We start from the raw sequence: 26,838 nt of genomic DNA, 5'->3' as shown, positions 1-26,838 counted from the left end.
GTCTTATTGTCATTTTAATATAATTTCTGATGACCCTGCCAAAATATTAAATTCTAGAGAAGCTTACTACGGATATACTACTCTCTATGCAGAAATCTGATTTGTGCAGTGAAAAAGAAACATTTCATACGTTAGAATATTGATAGAGTAAGATACAATTACATAATTTTCAGGGATGTGCCTGTATTGAGGCCTAATCTCAGGTTGATGAATCTAACAGACGAGGACTTTTTTTAATCTACAGGAAGAAAAAAAACCACATACACACACATTAGAGAGTGCTTTTCAAGACCATTTCAGAAGGCATGTGATTACTCCTTTTTGACAACATGTCCTTGCTTTTGACACATGTTCCTTTACCTTATAATCCTATCCTTGATTACTCTATGAGAAAGTTGTTTGGCATGGAAGTGATTGCTTTAAATGTGTTCCTCCCACAATAATTAAAATAAATAAGTGCAAACAGTAAATCTAAAGCTGAAAGCACATTCAGTTGCAGATTACATAATATGAAATCCATCCAGGATACAGGGTCTTATGCAGAGGGCCAAATGCTAGGTATGTTTTTGAGAAGTAAGGTGTTTTTCATATGGGACGTAATACTTGAAAATGAACTGCAACAAAACAAACCTTAGACGAGAGACAAGCTTGGATAGCTTGGTAATGAGGATGATTTATTTTGATTCTCACTTCTGATTTCTGAGTTGTCACTGCTGTTGTATACTTCATCCATGCAACTTTGCACAACTGGCAGTGCTGAATATAAACCAAAGCCATATGTTTATGTCCTTTTGCCAAACGACTACAGCAAATAGTTCCATTATTCCCTTAGGTAACCAACGTGTGCCAAGGATTTCTATTAGTCTGCTCTACCAAGGCATCAGAGGGCAGAGTCACAGCTTTATGAAATTAAAGGGCAACTGCCAGCTTTGTGTTTTTAGCACAAATTTATAAAATTTATCCTGCACAAAGATTGCTTGATTCAAGCTGAAATGTGATGCTATTTTTTTCACATTTAGGAGCTTTTTAACCTGAAAAATGTTGAATTTGATATCTTCCTTCTATATCTTAGACTACACCTGGTGAAAAAATTGTTTCTTTTAACAACATTGTAAAAAACTGTGAATTACATTGAAGAGAAAACTACTAAGATACCTAACGAATGGGACAAAGCATGTGCCCCCATCTTATAGAAAGAAGGATTTAAAAAAAAATAAAATCAACATGTATTATCAAATCAGATATTTTATCAACATAAGTCATGTCTTTCAAGCGAAATAAAAATGGTATGTTTTAAAACATATTTTCAGTGATGAAAGGTTTGTGGAGATCAGAAAATATTTCTGCATCTTGCCAATTCATAAGACAGAGTTGGGTTATGAAACTAAAGAGCAGAACTTTTACTTATTTAAAATGTTCAGATATTTGACTATGGTAAAACATTGTTATACTTGAGTCCTGCACACTGGTATATTCTAAATACTAGCCAAAATAAACACATCTGCAATGGAAATAGCAATGCTACAAATAGATCACATATTTTCCTGAGCTTAATACAGAAACATACTTTGACTGAAGTTCATTTTCATGAATGAATTCTCCCACCTTTGCCTGCTTCCGGGTGAAATTCTGTGCAGATTCCAAATGACCAAATCCGTCACTCTGACCAAGGTACCTTTTCTGATTTAACAAACTATCCTGAAATTCATTCTCTGAAAGAAAGAATGCAGATACACTACATAAAACACAGATGAAGTGGGACTGATTTACATCAAGTGGGGAAAATATCCAGGTGCACCACTTTCTTGCATAGTATTGTCGAGTTACACTGTAAACACACAAAAAGGTGCTGCTGTTAAAGGGGGCAAAATAAAAATCAACTTTCTTTTTAAACTACCTTTGGCTAGAGTGTTAATGCACTCATCCAAAGCTTAAGAATTTGACCCACAGCAAGAAAAGTTTCCCATTTTACTATATTTAAAAATACAAATCTATGCCTTTATATCACAGAAGTATGTCTCTTCAGAGATTTCTTATAACTCCTTGTTAAGAAAAACAAAGTTTTGGTAGCTGGTGTGGAATGGGATGTATTCTAAACTACTGCAGGCTTTAGTTGCAAATTTGCTGAGTGTTCGTTAATTATTTAAAAGTGCTAATATTTTAAAATATTTGCATTATGCCAGTGTTTCCTATATAAACAAACTGAAGGAAAGGAAGGAAGTTTCCCTGATCCCAATTTTACAGCCTTTCTCTGAGCAAATTCCCACTGAAATCAAGGGGCGCTTTGAGTGAAGATGAGCTGCAGGAGCAGGGATATGTGGATGTACAGTACTGCAAGCCTTATATTCAGAAGTGCTGAAAAACCTATGGCTCCTGAAGACTTTAGTGAGAGTTCAGAGTACTGGTGCCTATGGAAATCAAGTCCTTTGTGCTCGGTTATTTGCATACAGTCTATCACTGCCACTTCTGCCCCTGGTGACGAGAATGACTTCCTTTCAGTTTAGAAGCACTTAAAACTTCAGAGTTCCTTTTGAAATGCTGTAAAGTGTATTTAGTCAGTGCATGCATGATTAGCACATACAGTACAGCCTGATGGCAAAATTTATCCTCCAATGTTTGGAACTTCAGTCTCAAACTTTGTCTATGCAGTTGACAAAGTTTGATGAAGCCTTGTCAATACAATTTGAATATGTCATTTGAAAAACTGGAAGACTGTTTCAGGGTGACTGGGATTTATTTAACAGCTAACTTATGTCTGATTCTCAGTAGATCAAGTCTTGCCTTTAAATCCTATCAATTACTTTAATTAAAATGAATAAAACTTTATCAAGTAGCAAAACAGACAACAAAATAGCATAGCGGGAAAGGGGGGAATGACAAGGAGCCCAGCAGCAAAAAGGATTTTAAGCTATTATAACCAATAAGTTGCTGGAGAAGGTGTTGTTTACCCTCATAAGCCTTTTTTTCATTATTCTAGTTCAACAGCAGTTTAAAAAAACACAAGAGTTTTAAAGCTTCCCACCTGCCTTTTCCTCTTTGTTTGCAACACACAAACCTAAAACAAAAAGATCCCTGAAAACAGATTTATGCTGGTGAACAAAGCTCTTTCTAAAGCCTGAAACTTAGCACCTTTTTGTCTAAAATCCTATCATGTTATGTATTTATTAGCAATACATTTTCCATTTATTTTCTCAAAGATTGCCAATAAAGACCTAAATCACATAAGGGAGTAGCTGTAAACCCTCTGAGTTCCCTAATGTCAAACTCATTAGCATTCGAATAACCACACAGCAGCACATCATCTGCACAATTGCAATTTTTTACTACTTTTAATAGCGTTTCTCAAAGGGCTCATTTTCAACTTTCTTCAGTGGTTAGTTGGTTCTCAAGGGAAAAGGAGCTTCCTGACGCTCACAGCTTCCACTCAACAACCAGGCCGTTTGCTGTCAGATGCATCAGCCCTCTGCCCTAACCCCATCTGCTGTCTCTCTCATCCTGAGGGACTGAGAGTTAAGACAGCACAGCTGAGATCCTCTTGGCAAAGTGCACAAAGGGCACAAAAATATATAACTTTTCACATTTACTTTTACATAATAACTAACTATATTTAAAAAAAAATCATAGTTTAAAAAGGGCTCTGTGGAAAAAGTGCATGTAACAGTGCAATTTTCTATTTGATTCCTATCTGCCTTGTGTTATAGACCATCATTTATCTTTATAAACTAGAGATTATCAAAGTAGGATAACAATAAGACTATAAAACACACAACAAAACTCTCATAAGTTTTAATTACAAATATAACTTTATCAATAAATAGTTTTAGATGTGCTGGCCCTCTGTTTGTTTCAAATAATGAGGGACTAACTACCATACAGCTGATTCCTGGGTAAGCACACCCTTCTGGAGAAGATATGATATTTCTTTAAAACTGTAATATATTGTAATGCAGCCGTCACATTATCAACAAGGTATGTCAGATTACATTGTGTCCTGGGATATGACATACCTAATGTGACGTGATGTGTGTGTCATCTGTGTCACCAGTCCAAAGAACCTCTTATATTTCAAATATAATGCTAGGTAGGATCAGATATTGCAGGTAGCAAATTATTTCTTTTATACAAAGGATGGATTATGATTTACTCCAATACCTAGCTCTTCTATAGTAATTTGGTGAACTACATATTTATTTCACTATAGAAGTGTAATCAATAGCCGTTTTTAATCCACTAGTTCTAAGAAAATTAACTATGGGCCAAATGCTGAGAGACAGTACAGAGCCCAAGTAAAAGAGTTTTAGGCTGCAGTGCAGGTCTGAAAGATGATATCCTTTAACCCAACCCACTAGGCAATCTCTGCAGCTGGCCAGCAGCCTCTATTGTCCATCCATGCTGGAAGAAAGACAGGAGGCCACAGATATGGATGTGGTTTAATTAAGCTGAACTGTATTCACTTATAATATCTGGGAGTACCTGGCATATATGATGGAAATGTCCTGTTAATCTGTTTCTCCAGGTTCTTACAGAGACATCTATCACCATAGTCCCCAAGCACCTCCCAATGAAGGGGTCTGGCCCAATCGATCCAGGCTTTGAATGAACCCACTGAACCAAGTCAGTGGAGAGCTGAGGAGACTTATCATGGAGATCCCCTCCATAATGTGCACAGGACTGGAGATCTACTGCATAAGGTCCTCACTACTGTCAACACCACTACTACTCGTGCAGCTGACATAGGATTTCTAACTGCATATGAGCCTTATATACCAGAAAGGATATATGTCACAATAAAGGGCAAATGGACACTGCAAATTCAACTTGAATGGTAAAACCTACACACAAAAAAGATGGAAAGAATATTTCATTTCCTTGTCATTCTTACTGCTTCCAGCTGAAGCAAGTCAAAGCTGAATCTTTGCTACTAGTCTTTTTGTTTATAGCCACTTCCAATGCAAAGCACAGCGCTGACTCCAAAGTCCAAACCTAATAAGATCCATGATTCATACCAGAATGCTGATAGAAATCACAGCTTGGACTCTGATCCTGAAATCTGATCCCTCGGCCCCTGAACTGTCTCACTGATCTCAACGGGACTGTGCACGTGGGTAAGGATCCAGTCCCTTGGATCAGATCGCAAGATCAGACCCTTCATCATTTCTAAAAATGTTGATTCCTCAGAACTTTAATATGAAGAATAAATATGCTGAAAATGTAGATGTAGAAAATATGAGTTTGTTTTCTCTGTCAGTATAGGCAATGTAATACACAAGCTGTACGATATCCGGAAGGAAAATATTCCCTCTGCACATCAAGATTAGTTTGCTACTGATGAATCTGATTTTCCTTCATTTACTGCAACCCTAGATGATCAACTGTAATGATGAAAGTATTAAACAAATTGTCATCCAGAGCAGTTTGTGAACATTCAACCTAGAATAAAAAATATATATAAAAGGAAACAAAGCCCACCACATTTATCAGTGTAATTTAAAAATAATTATTCATATGTAAAATAAGAGGCAATGGTCTCTTTTTGCACAAGTAACACAACATATTCTAAGAAATTTAAAGATCTATAAATTCCTCAACCGTTAAACTTGAAGAGGCAAGATGCAACAGAAAACCAAATTATAAGCCATTTGATTTATTCTGATTTAGGCCCTGGTACTGCAAAGGCTTAAGCATGTGTGGAACTTTACACAGGGCAGTAATCTCATTATCTTCAATATTATGCACACACTTATGTCCTGTTTCAGCAATATGCAGAACCATGTATCAAATGTTAAACACATGAGTAGGGCTGGTGGTTTCAACAGAACGACTCATGCACATCAATTTTGGCAGGATCGGGACTGTAGATTGGAATGTCCTTGGGGCAGAGAACTTGTCTTTATCCTAGTTGTATTAAATGATCAGTGCACTTTTGCACTACATAAATAAAAATCCATTCTAATTAGATTGGTGCTTTATTTCCAAACATCAGGCTTAATTTTGTTTTACCTATTACTGCATTGTGATGAACATGAGGTCATTTCGCCTGTGCTGGAAAGCCTTATAACAGCAGCATTTGTCCTTTCAATACCTGTAAAAATATACCCTCCGCCCTCCTTCACTCGCTCTTTTAAACACTGCAGTAATTCCAATGCCATGTGCATGATCATATTTCGCCTTGCAGAAGGGTTTAACTTTCACCTGATTTAAGCAACAAAATATCCCTCAAAGATGCCTGAGGCCTCACTGTAATTAACATAACTGCATTTAGATGTTATTCATGACTGATCATTCCAACACCTTGTGCAAAAAAAAAAAAAAAGAAAGAAAAAGGTTGCACGCTATAAATGTTATAAACATATTCAAATAAGCTTAACACAATCTGCCATGCTTATTTCTGCCTAGATCATGGACCAGTGAAATGGTTAATGCAAATGGATTTATAATTTGCTTTGGGGGGCCAGTTTCTTCTCCTTATTTATTAGCCCAGCTGATGGGGCAGATTTGATGAGGCACTTCTGGAATAATTGAGTCATCACACAAAGAAGGCTGCTAGCATTCAGAGTGGTTTTATCAGCAGCAAGCAGGCCTGATTACTGACAATTACACTCTGATCCGGTGATGGAGGAGAAAGAGCCAACGAGTGGGAAATGTCCGTGTTTCTATCCAGGAATAATTTCTACATTCATTTTACATGCTAAGTGTTTCCTATCTCTGCATAATAAACTGTAAACAGGAATAGATGGCACAATGTCCCTTAATATTTCCTGGTAATGAAGACACAAATGTACAGTGAGTGCTGATAAATATAGATGAAACATAAGCTATTCTCTGAGTCTGTATTGTTACCTTTAAAATAAATTTATTTTGGAGGTAAAAGCATAATCATAGCTAATGCAAAAAAATGACAGAAGATTGAAGCTGTCCTTGTAACTACACAGAAACTTTGTAAAAGTCCTGTTAATCACTGCTGCTTTAGAGGTTCACAAGCTGAAGGTGATACACAGGAAAGTACATCATTTTGTTTCTCAACAGTCAACTATGTAAGAACTCTTTTGGTTAGACATAGTAAAGGAGAGCAACAACAGTGACCTCCATTAACACTTCAGAGAGAGCACATCTCAATGCTAAACTGAAAAACAATGAAGCTGGCACTAGAAGACATCTTCACTATGATAAACTCCCAATTCCCTCCCATCAGGCCTTTAAGAAGAGAGTGTTTATGATGAATAATAAAGTTAGACCTTAGATTGCATGAGTTGTTATGTTTAGCAATGTATTACTACTGTCTTTAGGATGATATTTTTTTTACCAGTAAGATGTGGTTTATTAACAAAATTCTAAAGCAGAGCCTTAGAAAAATCTGTTTCCTCCCTGACTCAGAACACAGGGGCAAAAGCACAAAATCAAGAGTTGAAATGTGATTTTGTGTTTGTTGATGGGCAATTATGGATTTCAGCTGGAAAATGTTAATACCTCAATCTATCCAGAATTTTTTCTTTTTTAGAGTTGGTCAGGCATGAAACACTGAATAAGAAACTTCTGCAAGCTTGTTTATTCTTTTTCCTCTTTTTAAGTTACTTCATAACTTCAAAAGGACTAAAAGTTATTTTCTGTTCTCCTGTGGGAACTCTGGGAACTATTTTCATTAAACTAAGCACTTAACGTCAAGGCTTGTGTTATGATGATATGCATTATTTTGAATAAAACTACAGCATAACAACCTTATGATTTCAAAGCACTTTTTATACAAAGTTCAAAGAGCACACTCCATTGATTCTGTAACATGGTGGTGCTTTTATTTTAAAATGTATTTACTCTTTTAAGTCTGTGCAATTTTTCCTACATAGGGGACTTGATGCTGCAAGGTGCTGAGTGTGAGGAGCTGCTGCAATTGATTTCAGCAGAAGTTGATGGTGCTCAGCACATCAAAAGGGGGTGCTTAGCAGTTGCAGAACTGAGCCCAAAGTGAAAAGCCTGGCTCATACAAAAATCTATAGTCAGTTACATTTGATTCTTATGTTTTCAGTTACATAACGGCAGCACTCATACAACTCACGGAAGAATAGGGTAGCACTACTCACTAGTCCTTCTACTTAGGGTACAGTGCTGAAGTTCTTGCATATGTAAAATTCACATTATATTCGATGGGACTCAGTTGACGCCCAGGGGATTTTGTGTGTGTGCTATCACTGTAGCACTGAGCTGTTAAAGATGTGTTAGAGCAGAATAGGCTCTGTCAAAATGATCATCACTTCACAAATATTTAAGGTTTTAATCTCTGTTACTACTTTTCTTGCCTGTGATTTCTAGCTGTCCTAACCAAATTTTGTGGGAGTAACTTTACAGCTAGAATTGGTATAAAGAAACTCCTTATACAGTATAAGGAAATGTGGCTAATTAACTTATTTAATTATTGTCTTTTGTTCACTCTTAGACCTGGAGCCAAATGGTACAATGAATCCAAAATACAAGTTATTATTTAGAAAGAGACAAACACCACTCAGTATTCAGATGCATTCATCTTCTTCAGCGGGCTCTCTCTTCATTAGGCATGACAGACGCATTCTAAGGAGTGGGGAAAGTCACACAAAAGGAAGAAGTGTGCCATCCTTCAACATGCAAATCATACATGTTCATTAACTTCAGGAGTGTCATGTGAAGTACAGTCTGTCACCACCTAAGAGACTTCAATGACGCTAACTACTAAAGACAATGAGACTTGCTTGCACTATTGCACTACACTTAGGTACCTGGGACCATGGTGAAAAACAGAGAAAAAACTTGAAAAACACAGCAACAAAGACCATGCATATGTGACAACTGAACAGGGTTTTACTTGCCTGACACCATAGCATTTAATAGATTTATCAGGCTGGATTCCCTCATGTGGCCAAGATGTGTTCAGCACAGGCCCAGAGTGAGTGTGTGTCTTCGTGGTTTTGTCCAGCTGCCTATAGATCTAAGGGGCCGTTCTAGCAACCAGGGATCGTTGGTGTGCAGCAACATTCTGACCATTCTCTCCTTTTCCTGGGCTATGCCAGGACCCAGGAGAAGGTTTGTATAAAACCACTACAGCAGCGTTATGACATCTTGGGATTGTCCTTTCCCTCAGGAGGATGGATAAATTGATCCCTTGGTGCTACAGGAGCCGTACAAAAATCTGTACCAGGACCAAGGTTCTGTCACATCATATACAAGAGAGGCACCTTGAAGTGGATGGGGCTTCAGGAAAATGTCATTCCTGCCTCTGACACTGATGTATTTTGTGACCTTGTTCAAGTCATTTAACCTTCCACTAAAAATAAGAACAATGATGCTTATCCTACTTTGTAAAGTACATTTTGCATCTATGGATGAAGCATGTTATAAAAGTGCTACACATTAATATCATCATTCATTTAGTTTACCAGCACTTCAATACTTCAGCTTCCTCTGAGACTCATGCTGCTACCTAACTAGGATATTATATAGGGTTTTGGGGTTTTATCCAAAAATGTTTTTTATTTCTCTTCAAATTTTTCCCAATAAAAAATGTGAAAAACAATATTTCCAAGAAGAATGGCGACTAAGGGACAAATGATGTATGACAAGGTAATTTGAAAGATGTGGCTTGTCCTTTATCTGCCATATTTTTCATAAAATCAGGAGATTGTCTCACTATCCATATACCCAGACATGTCCTGTAAAAGTCTGTTGTGTTAATGGCTTATATGCTTTAATATTAGGTGTAAATCATTCTCTCAGCAAATATATTTAGTCCTTTCTGATTTGGATGCTTTTTCTCGCATTGATGAAAACTTTACAACAATTATGTGCACTGGTTTTTTTTTGTAAGTGTGACTTCACATACTGTATAGACACAGTAAACACTAAATTGAATTTAAAGGAAACAACTTCAAAAGGGAAAAGTTTCGGCTGATACGAGTGTGACAGACACAGAGTAAGAAAAGATCTAAACACACTTCCAAGGTTAACGTTGATACAGAATGAAAAAAAAATGGTGCTTTAGAAACCTATCTACTGTAACTATTATATCCTATTAGTAAAATAATAATGCTCCAACAGTCATTCTTTTATGGAAAATTCAGGTCATCTGCACAGAATATGGCTATCTCGGAGATTAAATATATGTATCAAATGTTATTTTGTTTGTGTTATCAATAGTTGTGATTCTATACAGTTTACATTCAGATTCATTGGTGAAATCCTGGGTTCACAGAGGTGAATGATAAACTTCCATTGACTTCAGTAGTTCATATTCCTATTGTTTATATTCTGACAGCACTCACATTGTGCTTGGTGCCAGCCACATGGATATATGAAGATGGAACTCCTGCCTTGAAGAGTTGATCATTTAAGATGGTTATAAACTTCCGAAATGTCATAAACACACATCCAAATGTGGTACTTTTGAAAATGTCCATACACGCTTATGACTTTAGTTAATAGTTATATTACTTTTGATAAGAAGGCCTGAATCCTGAATTATGAGTTTGAATATGTTACTATAGGCTGTCCTGTCCTTTGGATCCCACATGAAATCAAGGGCTCTGTCTCTTTTGTTGGCACTTCAAATCCCAAAATATTAGCAGAAAAGTGCAGGAGCTGCTGGCTTTTTTATTCAGGGACTATTCCCTTTTATTTAATCTTTGTTTACTCACTCTAACGAAAGGTTTCAGAGTAACAGCCGTGTTAGTCTGTATTCGCAAAAAGAAAAGGAGGACTTGTGGCACCTTAGAGACTAACCAATTTATTAGAGCATAAGCTTTCGTGAGCTAACGAAAGGGAAATTTCTTTTTGGGCTGTCTGCATTGTCATTGATCAGAAACATTTTCCAAAGCAAAAAGAAGTACGTAATCAGGGTAGGTCTACATTACGAAGATTATATCAGCATAGCAATGTCATCATAGATATGCTGGCATAACCCCATAGTGTCACATCCTACAATGATGGAAGGGGGTTTTCTGTCAGCATAGGAACACCACCTCCCTGAATGATGATAGCTACAGTGACAGAAGTATTCTTCTATTGACAGAGCTGCATCTACACTGGGGGTTAGGTTAGCACAGGGGTGCGGACTTTTCACACTCTTGACCAATGTAGTAGCTATGTCGATATAACTTTTAAGTCTAGGCCAGGCCTCAGTTAAGTGATAACAACATCCAACAGTGTATCCAACACCTGCTTTATGTGAAATAACTATTAAATTGTATATGTCATATATTTCTGTGCATTGTCCACAGATTTTTGAGACTGTCTTCATAACAATCGAAGACAGGGAAATATTTATAATTAAAAAAACCCCTCCAGCAACAGCCAAATGGGTGTGTACTGATTGCTGAACATGCTTTTTAAGATTGAAAACCTTTTATGCATTAGGTACCATTCCTAGGCCCCTTTTGGGGGCCACACCTGAGAGTGAAAGTGAATTATCAATGACCTTTTTTTTTAAAGAAACAGTGGTTTAACACTAATTTCTAATCAGATCCCACAGAAAGGAACAGCTCGCATGGCAGCTGTACTTTTCCCAGGGTTAATTACCTTTCACTGCTCTCTACTAATGAGTCAGCTGTTCCTGTCATCACACAACTACACTGTGTTCATCTGTAGCTCTAGTTGTGGACAAACACAGTAACTAGAGCTCTGTTTACATACTGGTGATGTTTGTTGTGCAAAGATTTTGCAAAGCAGTTTAAAAAAAATACCTGAAACTCCTTTCATTTTCATATCTCTTTTCATGCAAATATCTGTTATTCAGAAGGCACTAATGTTTCTCCCAAGGTCACTGGATTAATCAACAGGCCTGAAAAATCAAGCCGCCTGAAAAATCAAGCCACCTAAACTAAGAGACATGCACGGGATTTTTTTATTACTAATGTAGCACTTTATTTTGAGGAATCCAGACATCTATATTGATCTGGCATGTTCCCCATGTATTTTGAGTAAGAAACTTTATTCAGAACACACTAGTGTGTTAAGTGGTAAAACCCTTTGTAAAATATCATTAACTAGCAGCACAGACAATACTGGATACAATACTATGTTAGGGAAATAGTTTATTTTACTATTGTGACAAAATCTAAGCTTTAAATAATCTTTTGATGATATTTTCATACCACTAAAAAAATAGAAACAAGTAAACATATTTTACCTTGGGGGAATAGGGTCATCTTCTGTATCCGTACCAGAACCTGGAAGATCCAATTTTCTCCTCTTTTAACCTCACTCCTAAGGACTGAATAAGACTATGTAAGGCTCATTAAAGTCAATGAGAGTTTTGCCATTGACTTCAATGGGACCAAGCTTCAATCAACCTTTATGAGCTGTCAGTGTCCTTAAACTATGGTTGTATTCTAAAAAAAATGTCTGTGTAAAAAGGTCTGATTCTGTTGACCTGCTCCGTGTGTAGTCAGAATTATATTTGTTAACTTCAGAGACAAAAGTAAGTTTTTACAGCTTTTTATTCTGTTCACACTGGAAACCCAACACAACTATAAAAGAGCTCTGTCTGCTTTATCTTCAACAGAATTGTTAACATACCTTTTGGACCAAATTATTTCCTTTGTTATAATTGTGCAACCCCACTGAAGACAATGATGGTGACAAGGTGTAACTAGGATCAGAATATGGCATGCTGGAAATTTATTACTCTTGACAGTGCAGAACAGAAAGATTTTCCAGTTCCAGGGTTTGCAGGGATGGCAGTTAGAAACTAAACAAATTTGATCTGGAAATTGTTGAGGCAACAATAAACCTGAGACTTCAAGATACCATTTTTAGAGAGTCACTGGGAATAGCAGAACCACACTTTAATTTGACAAGAGCACTCACTGTTGACCAATATGAGACACTCATTTCCCCATTGCTCCCAGAAGCTTAGTGAGTCTAGGCAGTGAAAGACCAGGAAACGTACAGTTCAGGGCATTCAAAATGCATTTGTTTATTTATCTATTTATTTATTCCTGTGTTAGAAGAAATTCTCACACATAGCTTTGGATTTTAATGTGAAAATGAAATTCTTAGAAGTTCACTATCCAAGGTGAAAGACTCACAGAAACCTCAGATCACTCAGGTTGGCCTAGGGACCTCCTTCCCTACACTATTTCCTTCACCCAACACACTTTCTAGACTGTCTTGCAACCCCAGGGGACCCTCACACACATTCTTCCTCCTTCCAACATATCTTGTACTACCCTCCTTTACCCTTAGGAATCTTCTAAGAGATGGGGTGGCCTTTTCCCTCTATCCTGAGAAACTTCAGGCTACACAGGAAAAATATCTTCATAAATGATCTGGAGGATGGTGTGGATTGCACCCTCAGCAAGTTTGCAGATGACACTAAACTGGGAGGAGAGGTAGATACGCTGGAGGGTTGGGATAGGATACAGAGGGCCCTAGACAAATTAGAGGATTGGGCCAAAAGAAATCTGATGAGGTTCAACAAGGACAAGTGCAGAGTCCTGCACTTAGGATGGAAGAATCCCATGCACCGCTACAGACTAGGGACCGAATGGCTCGGCAGCAGTTCTGCAGAAAAGGACCTAGGGGTTACAGTAGACGAGAAGCTGGATATGAGTCAACAGTGTGCCCTTGTTGCCAAGAAGGCCAATGGCATTTTGGGATGTATATGTAGGGGCATTGCCAGAAGATGGAGGGACGTGATCGTTCCCCTCTATTCGACATTGGTGAGGCCTCATCTGGAGTACTGTGTCCAGTTTTGGGCCCCAGACTACAAGAAGGATGTGGAAAAAATAGAAAGAGTCCAGCAGAGGGCAACAAAAATGATTAGGGGACTGGAACACATGACTTATGAGGAGAGGCTGAGGGAACTGGGATTGTTTAGTCTGCGGAAGAGAAGAATGAGGGGGGATTTGATAGCTGCTTTCAACTACCTGAAAGGGGGTTCCAAAGAGGATGGCTCTAGACTGTTCTCAGTGGTAGTTGATGACAGAACAAGGAGTAATGGTCTCAAGTTGCAGTGGGGGAGATTTAGGTTGGATATTAGGAAAAACTTTTTTACTAGGAGGGTGGTGAAACACTGGAATGTGTTACCTAGGGAGGTGGTGGAATCTCCTTCCTTAGAAGTTTTTAAGGTCAGGCTTAACAAAGCCCTGGCTGGGATGATTTAGCTGGGGATTGGTCCTGCTTTTGAGCAGGGGGTTGGACTAGATGACCTCCTGAGGTCCCTTCCAACCCTGATATTCTATTATTCTAAAAAAGGATGGAGTTTTCGGTTCAACTTTCAATCTTACCTGTGGTGAAATATAGTCAACCTGGGACGCAGACTATAGTAAGACTCACTGGTGTTCTATCTGAAGGAGGAGGACTGTTTCTTCTCCTATCATGAATGGACCAGGGTGCTGGAAGACAGTTTGTTCTTAGGCTGAAGATATGCCTTCTTGCTGGCTCCCACCTTGGAAATGCAAAAGGGAGGAAGCATGCCAAATACTTCCCCTGAAGGTTTTGAGGATAAAAACCATGAAGTCACCTTCATGGTTCGAGTTAAAATGTTTTTATTTACTCTTTGCCCTTTAAATATTACCAGTCTAATTATGATATTTCTACATTCTGAGGCTAAAGACTACCAAAAATCACCACAAAATGGGGGGGGGGGAAATGTTAAGTTTTGAAGGACACACACTGGCACATAGTTGCCTTTAAAATGTTCACATTTACCATTTGAAAAAGATTAGTTACTACAACATTACAGTATTATTCACTATAGTAAATAAATAAATATGGGGAATACTTATAGTATTATTATTTATATAATTCCCATTGAGTTGTAGACAAATGCTGCTTACTTTTAAACAGTATTTGAAAATAGTTAGATATTAGTCTAACATACTCTGGGCACTACATGAAAGCAACTTGGCTAGTTATGCCAGGAGGAAGACAGGAGGCAATGGATGTGGGTTAATTAGGCTGCCACTTTATTCACCTGAAATATCTGGGAGGACCCGACAATAAATTGTCCAGTGCAGGTCATCATGCTTCCTTTAATCATTTCCACATAATCCCTCACCAGTTATCCTGCTGCATCCCCTCACAGGAGGTGAAAGGGGGCTGGAAAAGGAATGGGGGGATCAGCTCCCCACTGTTCCAAATATAGGAGCCTCCCTGGCACGCCTCCTCTCCTTCTTCAGTTCCCTTAAGGGATGCTTGCCTTCAAACCCTTTTCAAATTCATTTTATCTAATAACCATATCCCTTCCATACTGAAAACCTGCACTGGACGTTGGCTATAAGTTGTATGTACTAAGTTGTGACATTATAGCCTAAACCGCCTGCTCCACCCCACTGAGTCCCAAACCAGCTGCGGGGAAGGCAAAAATCCCCACCCTATCTTGGCTAATTTGGCAGTGATGGAAAAATTCCTTCCCACCACACAAAGGGGCAACTAGCATAATGCCCACAGTGGCTCATGAGGAAACCTGGTACTTTTGCAAATTTTGGGGGTGGGCGGAGGTGGGTGCTGCCTGCTCGATCCCATTATGAGAGGACTTTTACATGAATGTACAGAATATAAATATCCCCCACTCTTCTGGTCATCAAAGGAAGGGCAGTGACTCTCTCCTAACCAATCCTGATTGCTTCCTGCTCTTCTCTTCTTTCCTGCTTCAACTCTGTAAACTTTCCCTCTATCCCCTCTTCTACCTGTTATAGGGAGAAGGGCCTCTTAAAAGGGGTAAATACCCCTTTTCCTCTGGAAAGCCAGACAAGTTCTCACCACATAGATGCTGCTGTGAGCACATTTTCAATGGCAACCACTAAAAAGATAAATGAATGAAAGGTCTATTGTGAGGAAAGAGGTCATGAAACTTGTTGGTTTTGTCAAGAAACCACTATATTTTGCTCAGATTCACTTGTAACTCACTTGGATTTTTACGTTAACATTTATAATTTGAAAATGATTAGTGTTACTGCAGCATTACAGTATTATTCCCTATAATAAATAAATATAGGGAATATTTGTATTTATTATTAATGTATTATTAATTATTATTATTATTATTATATAAATAATTCCTGTAGTGTTGTAGATAAAAGCTAGTTACTTTTAAACATCATTTTAAAATAGTTGGGCATTAGTCTAACATACTTTGGGCACTATATAAAAAGCAACTTTTTAATGGCAACCACTGAAAAGATAAATGAGGGGGAAAGTCTATCGTGAGGAAAGTGGTCATGAAACTTGCTGGTTTTGTCAGTAAACTAGTATATTTTGCTAAGATTCATTTGTAATTCACTTGGATTTTTACTTTTAAAGGAAAGAAGTGAATCTGTTGGTTTGTGTTCACTGAAATTGTACAACTCAATTTTGCACCCTTTTTTGTAACATGTTGGTCTTGATCTTAATCCTCAGACACATCCATGTGTTACAGGAGACACAGAACTCCTAGATGTTTCATAAAATACACCACTATCAAGTAAGTATATACATTGTAAGAAGAGGCATTGCAAAATGTTAGGGCTGGATTTACTCATGCAGTTGACCTCTGCTTAGAGTAAGAGTCAGGAAAGGGTAATGGGGTGTCAGGGGGCTGGTTATGGCTCCCTGATTCTTAGGGCCAATCTGGGCCAACCATGGACATGATGTGAGTTAGGGCAGGTGAACAGCTGCTCCAAGTTACATCAGTTGCACACAATCCCATAGGGACCATGTGGCAGCTGAGGGTCAGCGTGGGGTAGTGGAGCTCTGCTCCACTCTCCCACTTCTATTGGAGGGGTTCTCAGCTGGATTTTTACAGACAATCTCTAGTCCTTTTGCCTTGTCTGAGTGGTGCAAAGTGCCCAAGTCCTTTCTGAGAAACTGTCCCTATATCTTTAAATACAAATATTCACAAGAAAAATGAAATCATAAAATATTTTAACTATAAGAAATACACTATATAATCCTCAAGACATTAAACATTATATCAGGATAAATACACTCCAAGATTACAAATATATATTTTAAATTCATATAATATTCTCAGTTACTGAAGTCTTAGAGTGCAACATCATACATGACTTCTATAATGTCAGACACATAAAAAGAAAAAAAAAACACCAAAAGAAAATTGTATACCCGCCCCTCTCTCCAATCCACCCCACCTATCAGGTAAAAGCTTGAGAAAAGAGATTAAACTTGCACCATTCCCTGAAGTTCCATAACTTGAGGCTTTCAGACCAAAGGGAGAAACGAATTCCAGATCTGAGGGTCCTTTCTTGAGAATGCCCGGCCCACTGATGTTAGATCTGGAGTCTATCAGTTTGAGCAACTGATAGACATGTGGCTTTTTCTACCATGTATCAATATGAATCTGAAACAGTTAATCAGTTGGTAGTTTTCTTTATATTTTATTATCTAATTATAGGGCAAGGAACACCCTGGGAAAAACTTCTCCTCTCCAAACACAGAACAAAGGCTTAACCCCCATACACTCCAGAGGATACAATAAAGTTTAAGGGCAAAATTCTCCTCTCAGACACTTCCAGGAATACTCAGCTTTGGTATCCTGATCCCTATCCATATTGGTGAGAGATGTGCACATACCCAAGTTCAACAATACTATGTGTATGTGAAAGGAGACTTTTGACCCAAGTTTGTAATAGATCATCCATGCCACTCTTGCTCGTGTGAACTTGCAACAAGAAGTGAGAATCTGTAGGGACAGGAAATAAGGACAAATGTGATGTGTGTAGAATAGTTATGGGGGTTAAGGTCTTACTAGAGGTGGACTGCACAGGAGGCACCAATAGCTATATTAGTGGGTCAATAGTTTACAGTTTTTAGGATGTGGATTTTGAGCAGCATTTTAAAAATAGGGAAAGAAAATCAGTGAGGTAGGGAGATTATTCCTGAGAGCTAATGAAGCAGCAGCATAGACATCTCAGAGAAGAGAGGAGAGGGCGAATAAAACAGGCTAACTAGAAGAAGGAGTCACTGGTGTAAACAAAAAGATGAGTTAGATGTGAGCGTTGCCGTGAAGAAGAGGTCCATGATTTAATACAAATGGGGACCCAGTAAAGGGCTCTTAACTTTCTATTTTAGAAAGGGTAGTACAAGATTAACTCAACAGAGCTGCCCAAGGAGAGAGAATACCCAAATGACAAAGCACCAGTACAACACAGTGTTTAAGATTAATCAGGGCAGATGTAAATTAATTTGCAAATATTCCATGAGATAGTGCCTTTCTATGAACTATAATGCCCTATTTTTAAATCTTGTACTGGACAATATTTTAGAAAGGGAATAAGAGTTTTGCTTATGAGTGTAAGCTTTTTCATGTGAGCTCACTTCTGATGTATGAGAAGTACTTTATTAACCTGAATTACAGCAATTCTACCTTCATGGTTGGCTTGTTCAAGTTTAGATCCACTATTTGTGATGAGCTGAGTGTGTTGATTGTGTGATTATGGAGTGCTGTCTATTCAGGAACTCTGACAGAGCCAATGACAATCCTACTGTATTTTAAACATTTCTTGCCATCCTTACTAGCACTTTCTTTGTGCTCTTCAATGTGTTCTGGTTGATGCAAGGTTTCAGAAAATACAAAGAAAAAGTGAGTTCCTATAAAATGTTCTAGCATCCCAAAATGCCTATGTTGTGTACCACAGACATGCATTTGCTCAATAAAGTTTGGTAACTGTGTACACAAAGAAGCATTTCCACAATCAAATACACAATTTGTGTTTGCAGAAGTGGGGTTTTGCAGTCACACTCAAAGAACCCATCTTTTCAGTCTTATTCAATTAGTTGGTGGATCCACTCTTGAGAAATAAAGTCTTGATATTAAAATTCACCATATTCAAAGACAGCTTAAGTACGTATATGAACAGGGGGAAGGGAGACTTATTTCCTGAGTTTCAACAGATGTCATACTTAATTGGTTGTGAAATAAACCAGAGCTGCTCTCGTCCTGTTTCCCTCGTTTCAGCAGTGAAGACATTTTCAAACATGTGTATTTCCCTCCTGTTTGCCATAATGAGGGTGTAGGGTGAGATTCAAACCTCTAAAAGAAGTAAAGCAATATGCATGCTGTATGTAGGCCTTCAGATATACTAATTAATCAGAACGGAGGTTTGCATCCTTTGCTCCTGTGAGAAATATGGCAATGCAGCAATAAGCAAGACAGTGCAAGCGATGGACAATTTGCCTGGCTTAGACATCCAGGTTCCTGTAATAATAACGAACAGCCCCTTAGCCCTCCCATCTGCTCCAAGGTTTTCCAACCCTCCCCAATGCACCCATACTTGTCAATGTGCTGTCTCATCTCGTCCATAACTTTGGTGCTGTCCTGCGACATTCTGGCAAAATCCAATCATTTCAGTATAATTACAGATCAAGTGTCTCCTAGACACTCCCTTTTCTCTTGTTGAGCTTTCCTGTTGGAAGGAGCCAGGGGGCATGACACCTACCAAGTAAGCCAAATGTCAAGCATGACCCAGGAGGGCTAAACATGCTGAACCACACATGTAAAAAAGAAAGCCATGCTCGTTACTGCCAAAATAAAAACAAGAGTTAACAACAGTGCCTGATCACTTGCCTAAGGGAAGCTAATAATAAATATAGGTATGTGTTTCAGAACGGCTGTGGCAAAGTGTCTTAGGCACCTGTTTTATCTATTAGTGCGTGCAGCCCTCAAAATTAAAATGTGCTTTTCATCTGTGTGGTGAAAGGCAAGTTTAATGCTAAATATGTAACAGAGGCTGCCCTGTGAAACACAAATATCATCAGGTTCCAAAAAAGTTCTCTACAAAACATTTTCAAACAACAATTTAATGGGTTTTGTTTAAAAAAAAATGAAGGACAAGGTCAATCTGTTTAATTCACTTGTGACAACCAAACTGAACAATATTTGTTCTTCTAGTTTAGACTTGGAACCCAGGTCCCAGCGGTGAGAGGACAGAGCTTTAATCCCTAGAAAAAATTCAAATTCCCAAAGTGCACGATGGAAGCCAATATAATCCCTCCTGAAGTCAGAAACAAAAAAAGAAAATACTTTCTTTACTATTAAAAACAGCAGCAACCTCCATGATCTCTATTCTTTAATTTTTTACAGGTCTGACTTTCGGCAGATGACCTCGCTTGTTTGTCCCTACATGTTTTCCAAAATATAAAAGTGAAATAGAGTCCCAAGGGCACTGTACTTGAAAGGTTATGAGAGTTAGAGAATTTTAACCATGCCTGCCAAATCAGCAGATGGCTTGTGATTATAATTATATGCATCAATAAAACGAATAATCTTTACAAAATTTGAATTTCTACTAAAGTAAGGGATTTAGTAAGCAGATGCAACAGAATGCATTTTCTTTAACCCTTTTTGTAGACATTGCTGCCTCTCACACAAATAATGGGGAGAGCCCTCCATAAAATAGCTTGACCCCACAGTTTAGTATTATGATTTTATTCCTTTTGACCAAGAATTGCTGTTGTTCAGATGGATTCATGTGTTCAACTTCATTTTGTTCATGGCATGTTTGGCATTTATATATAGGATGATTCCCTCTTAGACCAGTATTTCAAAATGACACTTAGTACTGTAAAATTTTAGAGACACAATGAAAATGTTTTGTACTGAATTCATCCAATATGTTAGAAAAACAAAATACCCAAACCAGTAGTTCATATCGCTCAGATACTCCATTCAGTTTAGGATTTCATGGATCTCTATAGTTTGTGTTCTAATTTAGCCAGACTGATTAAGTTACACTGCTGGGAAGTATAATATTTTTTCCACACTATGGAAAAATTGTTAGCCCTGTTTTGACATGTGAAGTTGTATGATGCATAATAGGGTAAGTTAAAATATATATCATAATCTCAGATTTCACTTTCCACAGTTATCTTGCAACTGATTTATGTAACAGGATCTGGAATATGTATGTAATATTGTGACAAAACAACAAAAATAGGAATTCAAACTTAAGTCTGAACTAATGGTAGAAAGTCAAATTACACTAGAATTAAAAATGAAGCCCAAAGAAGTGAGTTAAATTGATTATTTCTGGATTACATCATAAAACATACTATTTAAACACAACATTCTTGTTTACAAATGTCTTTCAACTTCTGACATAATAAAGGGAGAAAAGTTCACAAGGTTCTTAAGTGCAATTTTTTTCACCTGTGAGAGAAGAACAGTCTACATCAGGGGTATTCTAGTGTCATAAAATCACATAATGTATTTTGATTTAGATGTATGTATTTGAATATTTTAAATACAGATTTTTAACTGTCTAAATATGTATTTTGAGAACATATGTTATTTTATTCAATACCATAGTGTATCTGATGCGGAGAGTCCAAAACAGTATTTTGACGCTTTTTAAAAAGTGGATTTTTGACTTGAGGGATGACAGAGCCATTACTCTGTATCATGTAAATCCTTCTTAGCACAAGGATTATTGACCTGATAGTCCATAACGGTGCCTTTGGAGCCATTCCCATTTTGTTGTGCCAATCCAGCTGCTGTACATGTGCCCTGAGGGGGGTCTATTTACCTTTTGATAGATGAGGGGTTTACATAGGTGACTCTTACTGTCACTAATGAAAGTCACCAGTGGAAACTCCTTGCAAATTAGGAAGAAAGTAGAACCTTAGTCCTTCACAATGTCCGACATTTTGAACAAGTTTTAAAAACTTGTTTTGTCCGGGTATAGGAGGACAAATAAGTGGCTCAAAATCAAAACTCCTTGGTGGAGGAGAATGCTTATGTAGGTCTATAAACTTCAAAAATTACCTAACAGATGTTCTCAAGATCTATTAAACAAATTAATGATGCCCTGATGCTCCAAACTCTTACACAAATGCTTAGTTTTATTCCAGTACGCAGCCCCATTGACTTCCATGGGACCGCTTGCATGTGTAAAGTTAAGAATGCGCGTAAATGCTTGCAGGGAAACATTGCATTCATAAGCAGTTACCCGCTTGAGAATTAGCAAGCCAAGTTATGATCACAGAGCAAATTTTACAGAAAGACTACCAATCCATGTAATGTAAGAGGTTTGTCATTTAAAATGTTAGCAGAAAGTTAACTTTAGAAAGACATATACACTTTCATGAGCAAGAATGAGAGACTTATTAACAGAGCCATTGAGATCAAGTTTGCTTCAAAGATGATTTATTTAGGTGCTAACGAAAGTTAAGGGGGGGGTGGGAACCTGCAACATTAAATAAACAGGATCTTTGGTCTGAAATGATTCAAGATTATTAAAATTCAACAGCACTGTCTGTACCTATATAAAGTTTACAATAATCTACAACTAGACCCGCATGAACTATATGCACATGAAATGAGATTCTGATCTCAGTTACATAGGTATAAATCCAAAGTTAATCAGCTGAAGTTAATGCAGTTACTTCTGACTTACACCAGTGTAACCACAATCAGACTTTGGCCCAGAAACTCCAATCAGATCTTGGTCTGTTAGGACATAAAGTTTACTATGCATGTTATTTGATAAATTTTATGTCATGATACAGGTTGATGTGACGGATCTAAACCTGAGAGAAGATTCTCTATAACTGACCTCGGAGAGGCTCAGCTAATCAGGAAAATGAGGTGTTTTGGAATTTTTGGCTTCAAGAATTAAAGTCACAGAAAGACTTAAGTAAATATGTAAGGTCATACAGCATCTCAAATCTATACATAAAACTCCAAGTAATATAAATTGGAGTTGCACATGGGGATCTAGGACAGTGTATAGGCCAAAAACTTACAGTATCTTATTAGCATTTTAAAACTCTCATATATTATGTAAGAATATGGGGACCAGGTAGCCAAGTTTAACCAGTGTATAAGAAAAAACTTTTGCTCATCTACCACCCTAGATGTAGAAAAACACTTGAAAACTTAGGGGAAAAGAAATGGAACCATCAAAAGCTATTAAAACTTTAAAATGGTATAGCTTAGACTACCTGATTAATGCATTATTATCTTCATAGTAATACAGCTACACTGTATGCATTGCTCTTGTGAACTCACCAGGCCACACACTTGTATTTTGTAAGGATAATTTCCATAAAGGCCTGCTGAACTTGCTCAGAAATCTGTGGAGGCGACAGTACTGAATACCCTTTCCCCTTGTTGACACCGGTTTAAAAATAGCCTGATGATCGCATGACAGGGCGATGTTCTCTTTTAAAGCTGGTAATGCTGCACCTGAACTTGAAGAACTCAAACACCATCAGGCACAATGAGTTATACGCTTCATATCAATTAGCACAGTTCAAAGTAGAACTGCATCAGAACCCTTTAGCTTACCAACTCTCTGCTGACATAACAATTACTAGCTAGCTAAACATTACAACATTTAGCTTAGAAAGCAAGCTTCTTGTCTGACTACTGCATTTTCCATGGTTTCTGGGATAACATATGGAACACATGTTGCTGAGATACAAACACCTACTAGCATATGGTTTTAAAAAAATTAAACAGAATTATACTGACTTAAGCTTGTTCACACCCATCCTCATTCACTTCCCCAAATTTTCTACGTCGAAGATACAGGAAGATGTAAAAGCTAGATTTGGATAGTTGACATCAACTACAACTTAACATGCAATGATTCTTAACATACTGTAAATATTGTATAATTGTATGTGATCTTTGTATATGAAGATTACATATATGTATAAATAGTAATGTCATATTTTTGTCTTAGTTTATGTTATCGATGGTAATATTGCTGTTCTTCCAGAGAACAATGTCTCTGGGTAAGTGTTATGTCTTAGTGAGCTGTCTTCTGTGGAGTAGAAAGAGTTTTAACTAAATGAACAGATTACTCTGACATGTCTTTATAACATCCATTGACAACTGTTTCCCCAAATTTAATAACTCTCAGAATTAAAAATAAAATCCACTGTCGCACTGGATGACTCCTAATTACATTATATTAACTGTTTGCAAAGGGAGAAATGTTAGTAAATGGCATTTTTCTACATATTTGAATATTTTAGAATAAAATGTTACTTAATTCACACAAGCATCTTGTAATAATATTAAGCTATCTTGACCTTATATATGCCCTGAGCATACAAAATCTAAAGTAGACAGAAAACATTTAACAATGCACACAAGATTTTATGGCAACTTCCTGTTGCCATTTTCCAGGAATATAAAGAGTCCTGGGCTATTAAGCCTAAACACTGATAGTGCAGATTTCATCATCAAGGGATATACATACTGGCAAATGTTATTATACAGGTTATCATCTAGATTCTCTGCTGTATGTACCAACAAAATGAGTATTTAGCAACAGACCTTCAACTCTTTCTTTAACTTCATCTTAAGTAAAAAAACAAGTATGAGACAGCCAGCAGCATTTAAATTCTGAGGACTCTCTCTGAAAAAATAAAATATTTAACAGCTTTCTGCCAGTATACATGGTTCTAAATACTGTACCATTTATTGAGGACTGTAAATCTTTGGCCAGTAGGTTGGAATATGTATGCATTCATAGCTACACATTTCTATTACACAGATTTTTACAGAGAGGGAAAAAGAAAGTTCGTGCCTGTAAAGTTGATCAGATCTGAATGTACATTTGGGGTAGTGCTTATAGTGTGGCAGTTATGTTAAAGAATAACTTCTCCCATCACATCCTAACTCACAACATCAAGTTCACTGCACATTCTGTTCCACGTTACTTTTGGAATTCAAAAAACTTTTGTAAGATGACAAAGACAGAGAGAGAGAAACCATCACTGATTTCAGAGATATTTTTCTCCATTTCCTGAAGTGATACAAAAAGATAAAAAAAAATCCCTTCACTGTGACCTACTTGTCTAAAAACGGACTTTCAACCCCATGGTTAGGCTAAGATTTGCTCTACTTTCTCCCTAGGGCATAATTGTCAGACTGACTTACCGTGTGCCTTTTAGCCTTTGTTCTGCCTCTCACGCTGACATCAGGGAAGCACTGATGTAGAATAAAGCGGGGTGGGCTAGGTTAGTCCACTGTTTGTGTCGTTGTGTGGTGTGCAGGGACACTCTGTGATACTCTAGTGAGCTGCTAAGCTTTTTTTGTAGGCTTTGTGTCATTTACTTAACGACCAATCTCATTAGCTGCCAGGGTACAATGGGCTGATGCATTTTCTATGTACATACTCTGCACAGTGACCCTCAAGGTTGCCGAAGGTCTATTTAATCAGTCAAATGCTGAATATATTTGCAGTAAATCACTAAAAAATAAATGGGACCACAGAGGTATCTCATGCAGGTTTACTATTTCCTGGGAGTTACTTGCAGGTAGAAAGTGGCAGCAGATTTAAGCAAAAGCAAGGGTAAAGAAAGGAAGGGGTCACTCACTAAGGTTCGCACTGGTGACCTTTAATTTAGAAAACTTTGGGAGCACTGTGCTGCTGTCTATGCTTGTTAATTTCTCCAGGCAGTTCATGCTTCAGTGTAATCACGTTATCACAGTTAAAGCCCTCTAAATAACAGCAGCAGCCACGAAATATACATCCTTTGGGGGGGGGGTATTTATTTATTTATTGCAGGCAACCTCAGAGCTGGCATCCTTGCATGTCTGTCCTCTCTTCAGTTACAAGGTAAAAATCCTTTTAACTCCTATGAAAAATGAAATGCTGAAAAGCCCTATGAATGACGACAGCTGTCCATAAGTAACAGGGAGAGTTCTATTGTCCAACTTGTCCCTGGATAAAATGAATACTTTACAGCAGAGGCTGTTCAGCTTGGCTAAAGAGTATGGGGAGAAGGGGAGGAGGTCACTGGAGATTTTGCACACTAATTTAATCTGGGAAAAGGACAGGCACTGCATCTCACTTGAACAGACTGGCGGCAATCTGGGCTCCCACAGAACTATCTCCTTTTGCCTGTGCTCTATTTATTCCTTATCTCTGTTTACCAACCGCTAGGTCTCTTTCATTCACACCACGAGGCCGTTCTCCTACTATCAGTCAGCAGCTGACACTGTGGAAGAGCCTCAAAGGCACACAAAAAAAAAGGGGGGGGGGAATCAAAACTAAACCAAAGCTGTATAAACAATGCAACAGTAGAAGTAAATGCATAAATCCTAATTCTCACCCCAACCCACAGGGTGCGAACAGAACCTTTATAGTAAATCCAACAAACCCACCACAGTGAGCTATGGGCTACAGAGGAAATAGGAAAAGCCAAACATCATTCATGAAATCATCAATCCAAGGAAGCAGGCACTGGAATATATTTTAACTGGGTTTCACATGTAAAGTTTATCCCAGTTATGCATCAGGCAGCAAGTATTGAGGGGAACACTTACTGTGTGCCTGGTGAAAGGTGAGGAGGCACCTTGTCAAAGACCAGTTCTTATACATAAAAGAGTCTAAGAGTTTAGATAACTTTGCAATCCTATTTTAGGTTTAAATTAGAAAAGATCAAGCTTGTTTACAAATTAATTGTGTCCTGGAGATTATAATGGTTCAGACTCTTTTATATCTAACATTTGGACTTAAATTTGAAAATATTATTTAAGCATTAATTTAATTCTGCCTTTTGGGCCCTGGCTACTTCTCCTTCTTGGGCCACAGTCATTAAAAGAAAGGATTCTTCCTCCATCATTACTTCTGTTTAACTTTTAAATATTTATTGGGGAAAGATAGTGAGGGGGAAGGGAGAGAGAGGAAGGGAAACAAAGACCAAGGTTTTAACTGAAAAAGAGGAGAAGGGGGAAAAAATGTTCTCTTGTGCTTGCTTTGGGGTGACTTCTGATCTCTGAATTTCGATGCTGTTTATCTAATGATAACACTGAATAATAAAGATAACTTTATTTGTATTATTAAGCAATGCATTCCCACTAGGAGAGGAGTTACAAGTACACATAAAACATAGTGGTATTTTTTCATTGAATCATTCCAG

The 26,838-nt window shown here is 37.7% G+C and overlaps 1 protein-coding gene across 9 annotated transcripts in view; it reads right to left on the bottom strand.

Moving 5' to 3' along the window:
• ST18 (ST18 C2H2C-type zinc finger transcription factor) overlaps nt 1-26,838 on the bottom strand; it is a 120,075-nt gene that overhangs the window by 90,100 nt on the left and 3,137 nt on the right. For 5 of the 9 annotated variants that reach the window (XR_012157219.2, XM_073331199.2, XM_073331197.2 and 2 more), the window contains exon 2: nt 1,606-1,712. The exons of 1 other annotated variant lie outside the window; for it this stretch is intronic. Coding sequence is in view for 4 of the 8 variants with exons in the window: in XM_073331199.2 (XP_073187300.1) it covers nt 1,606-1,712 (107 nt within the window). In the remaining 4 variants the exon portion in view is untranslated. Of the gene's footprint in view, nt 1-630; nt 663-1,567; nt 1,713-24,850; nt 24,924-26,838 lie in introns of those variants that run through there. 3 more of the 9 variants (XM_073331196.2, XM_073331194.2, XM_073331190.2) reach the window with 3 other exon arrangements.

This window comes from Lepidochelys kempii, chromosome 2 (assembly GCF_965140285.1).
Source record: "Lepidochelys kempii isolate rLepKem1 chromosome 2, rLepKem1.hap1, whole genome shotgun sequence".
NCBI classification, from domain to species: Eukaryota; Metazoa; Chordata; order Testudines; family Cheloniidae; genus Lepidochelys; species Lepidochelys kempii.
The sequence above is the reverse complement of the archived record's forward strand: the minus strand, read 5'-3'. Positions and strand labels throughout refer to the sequence as shown.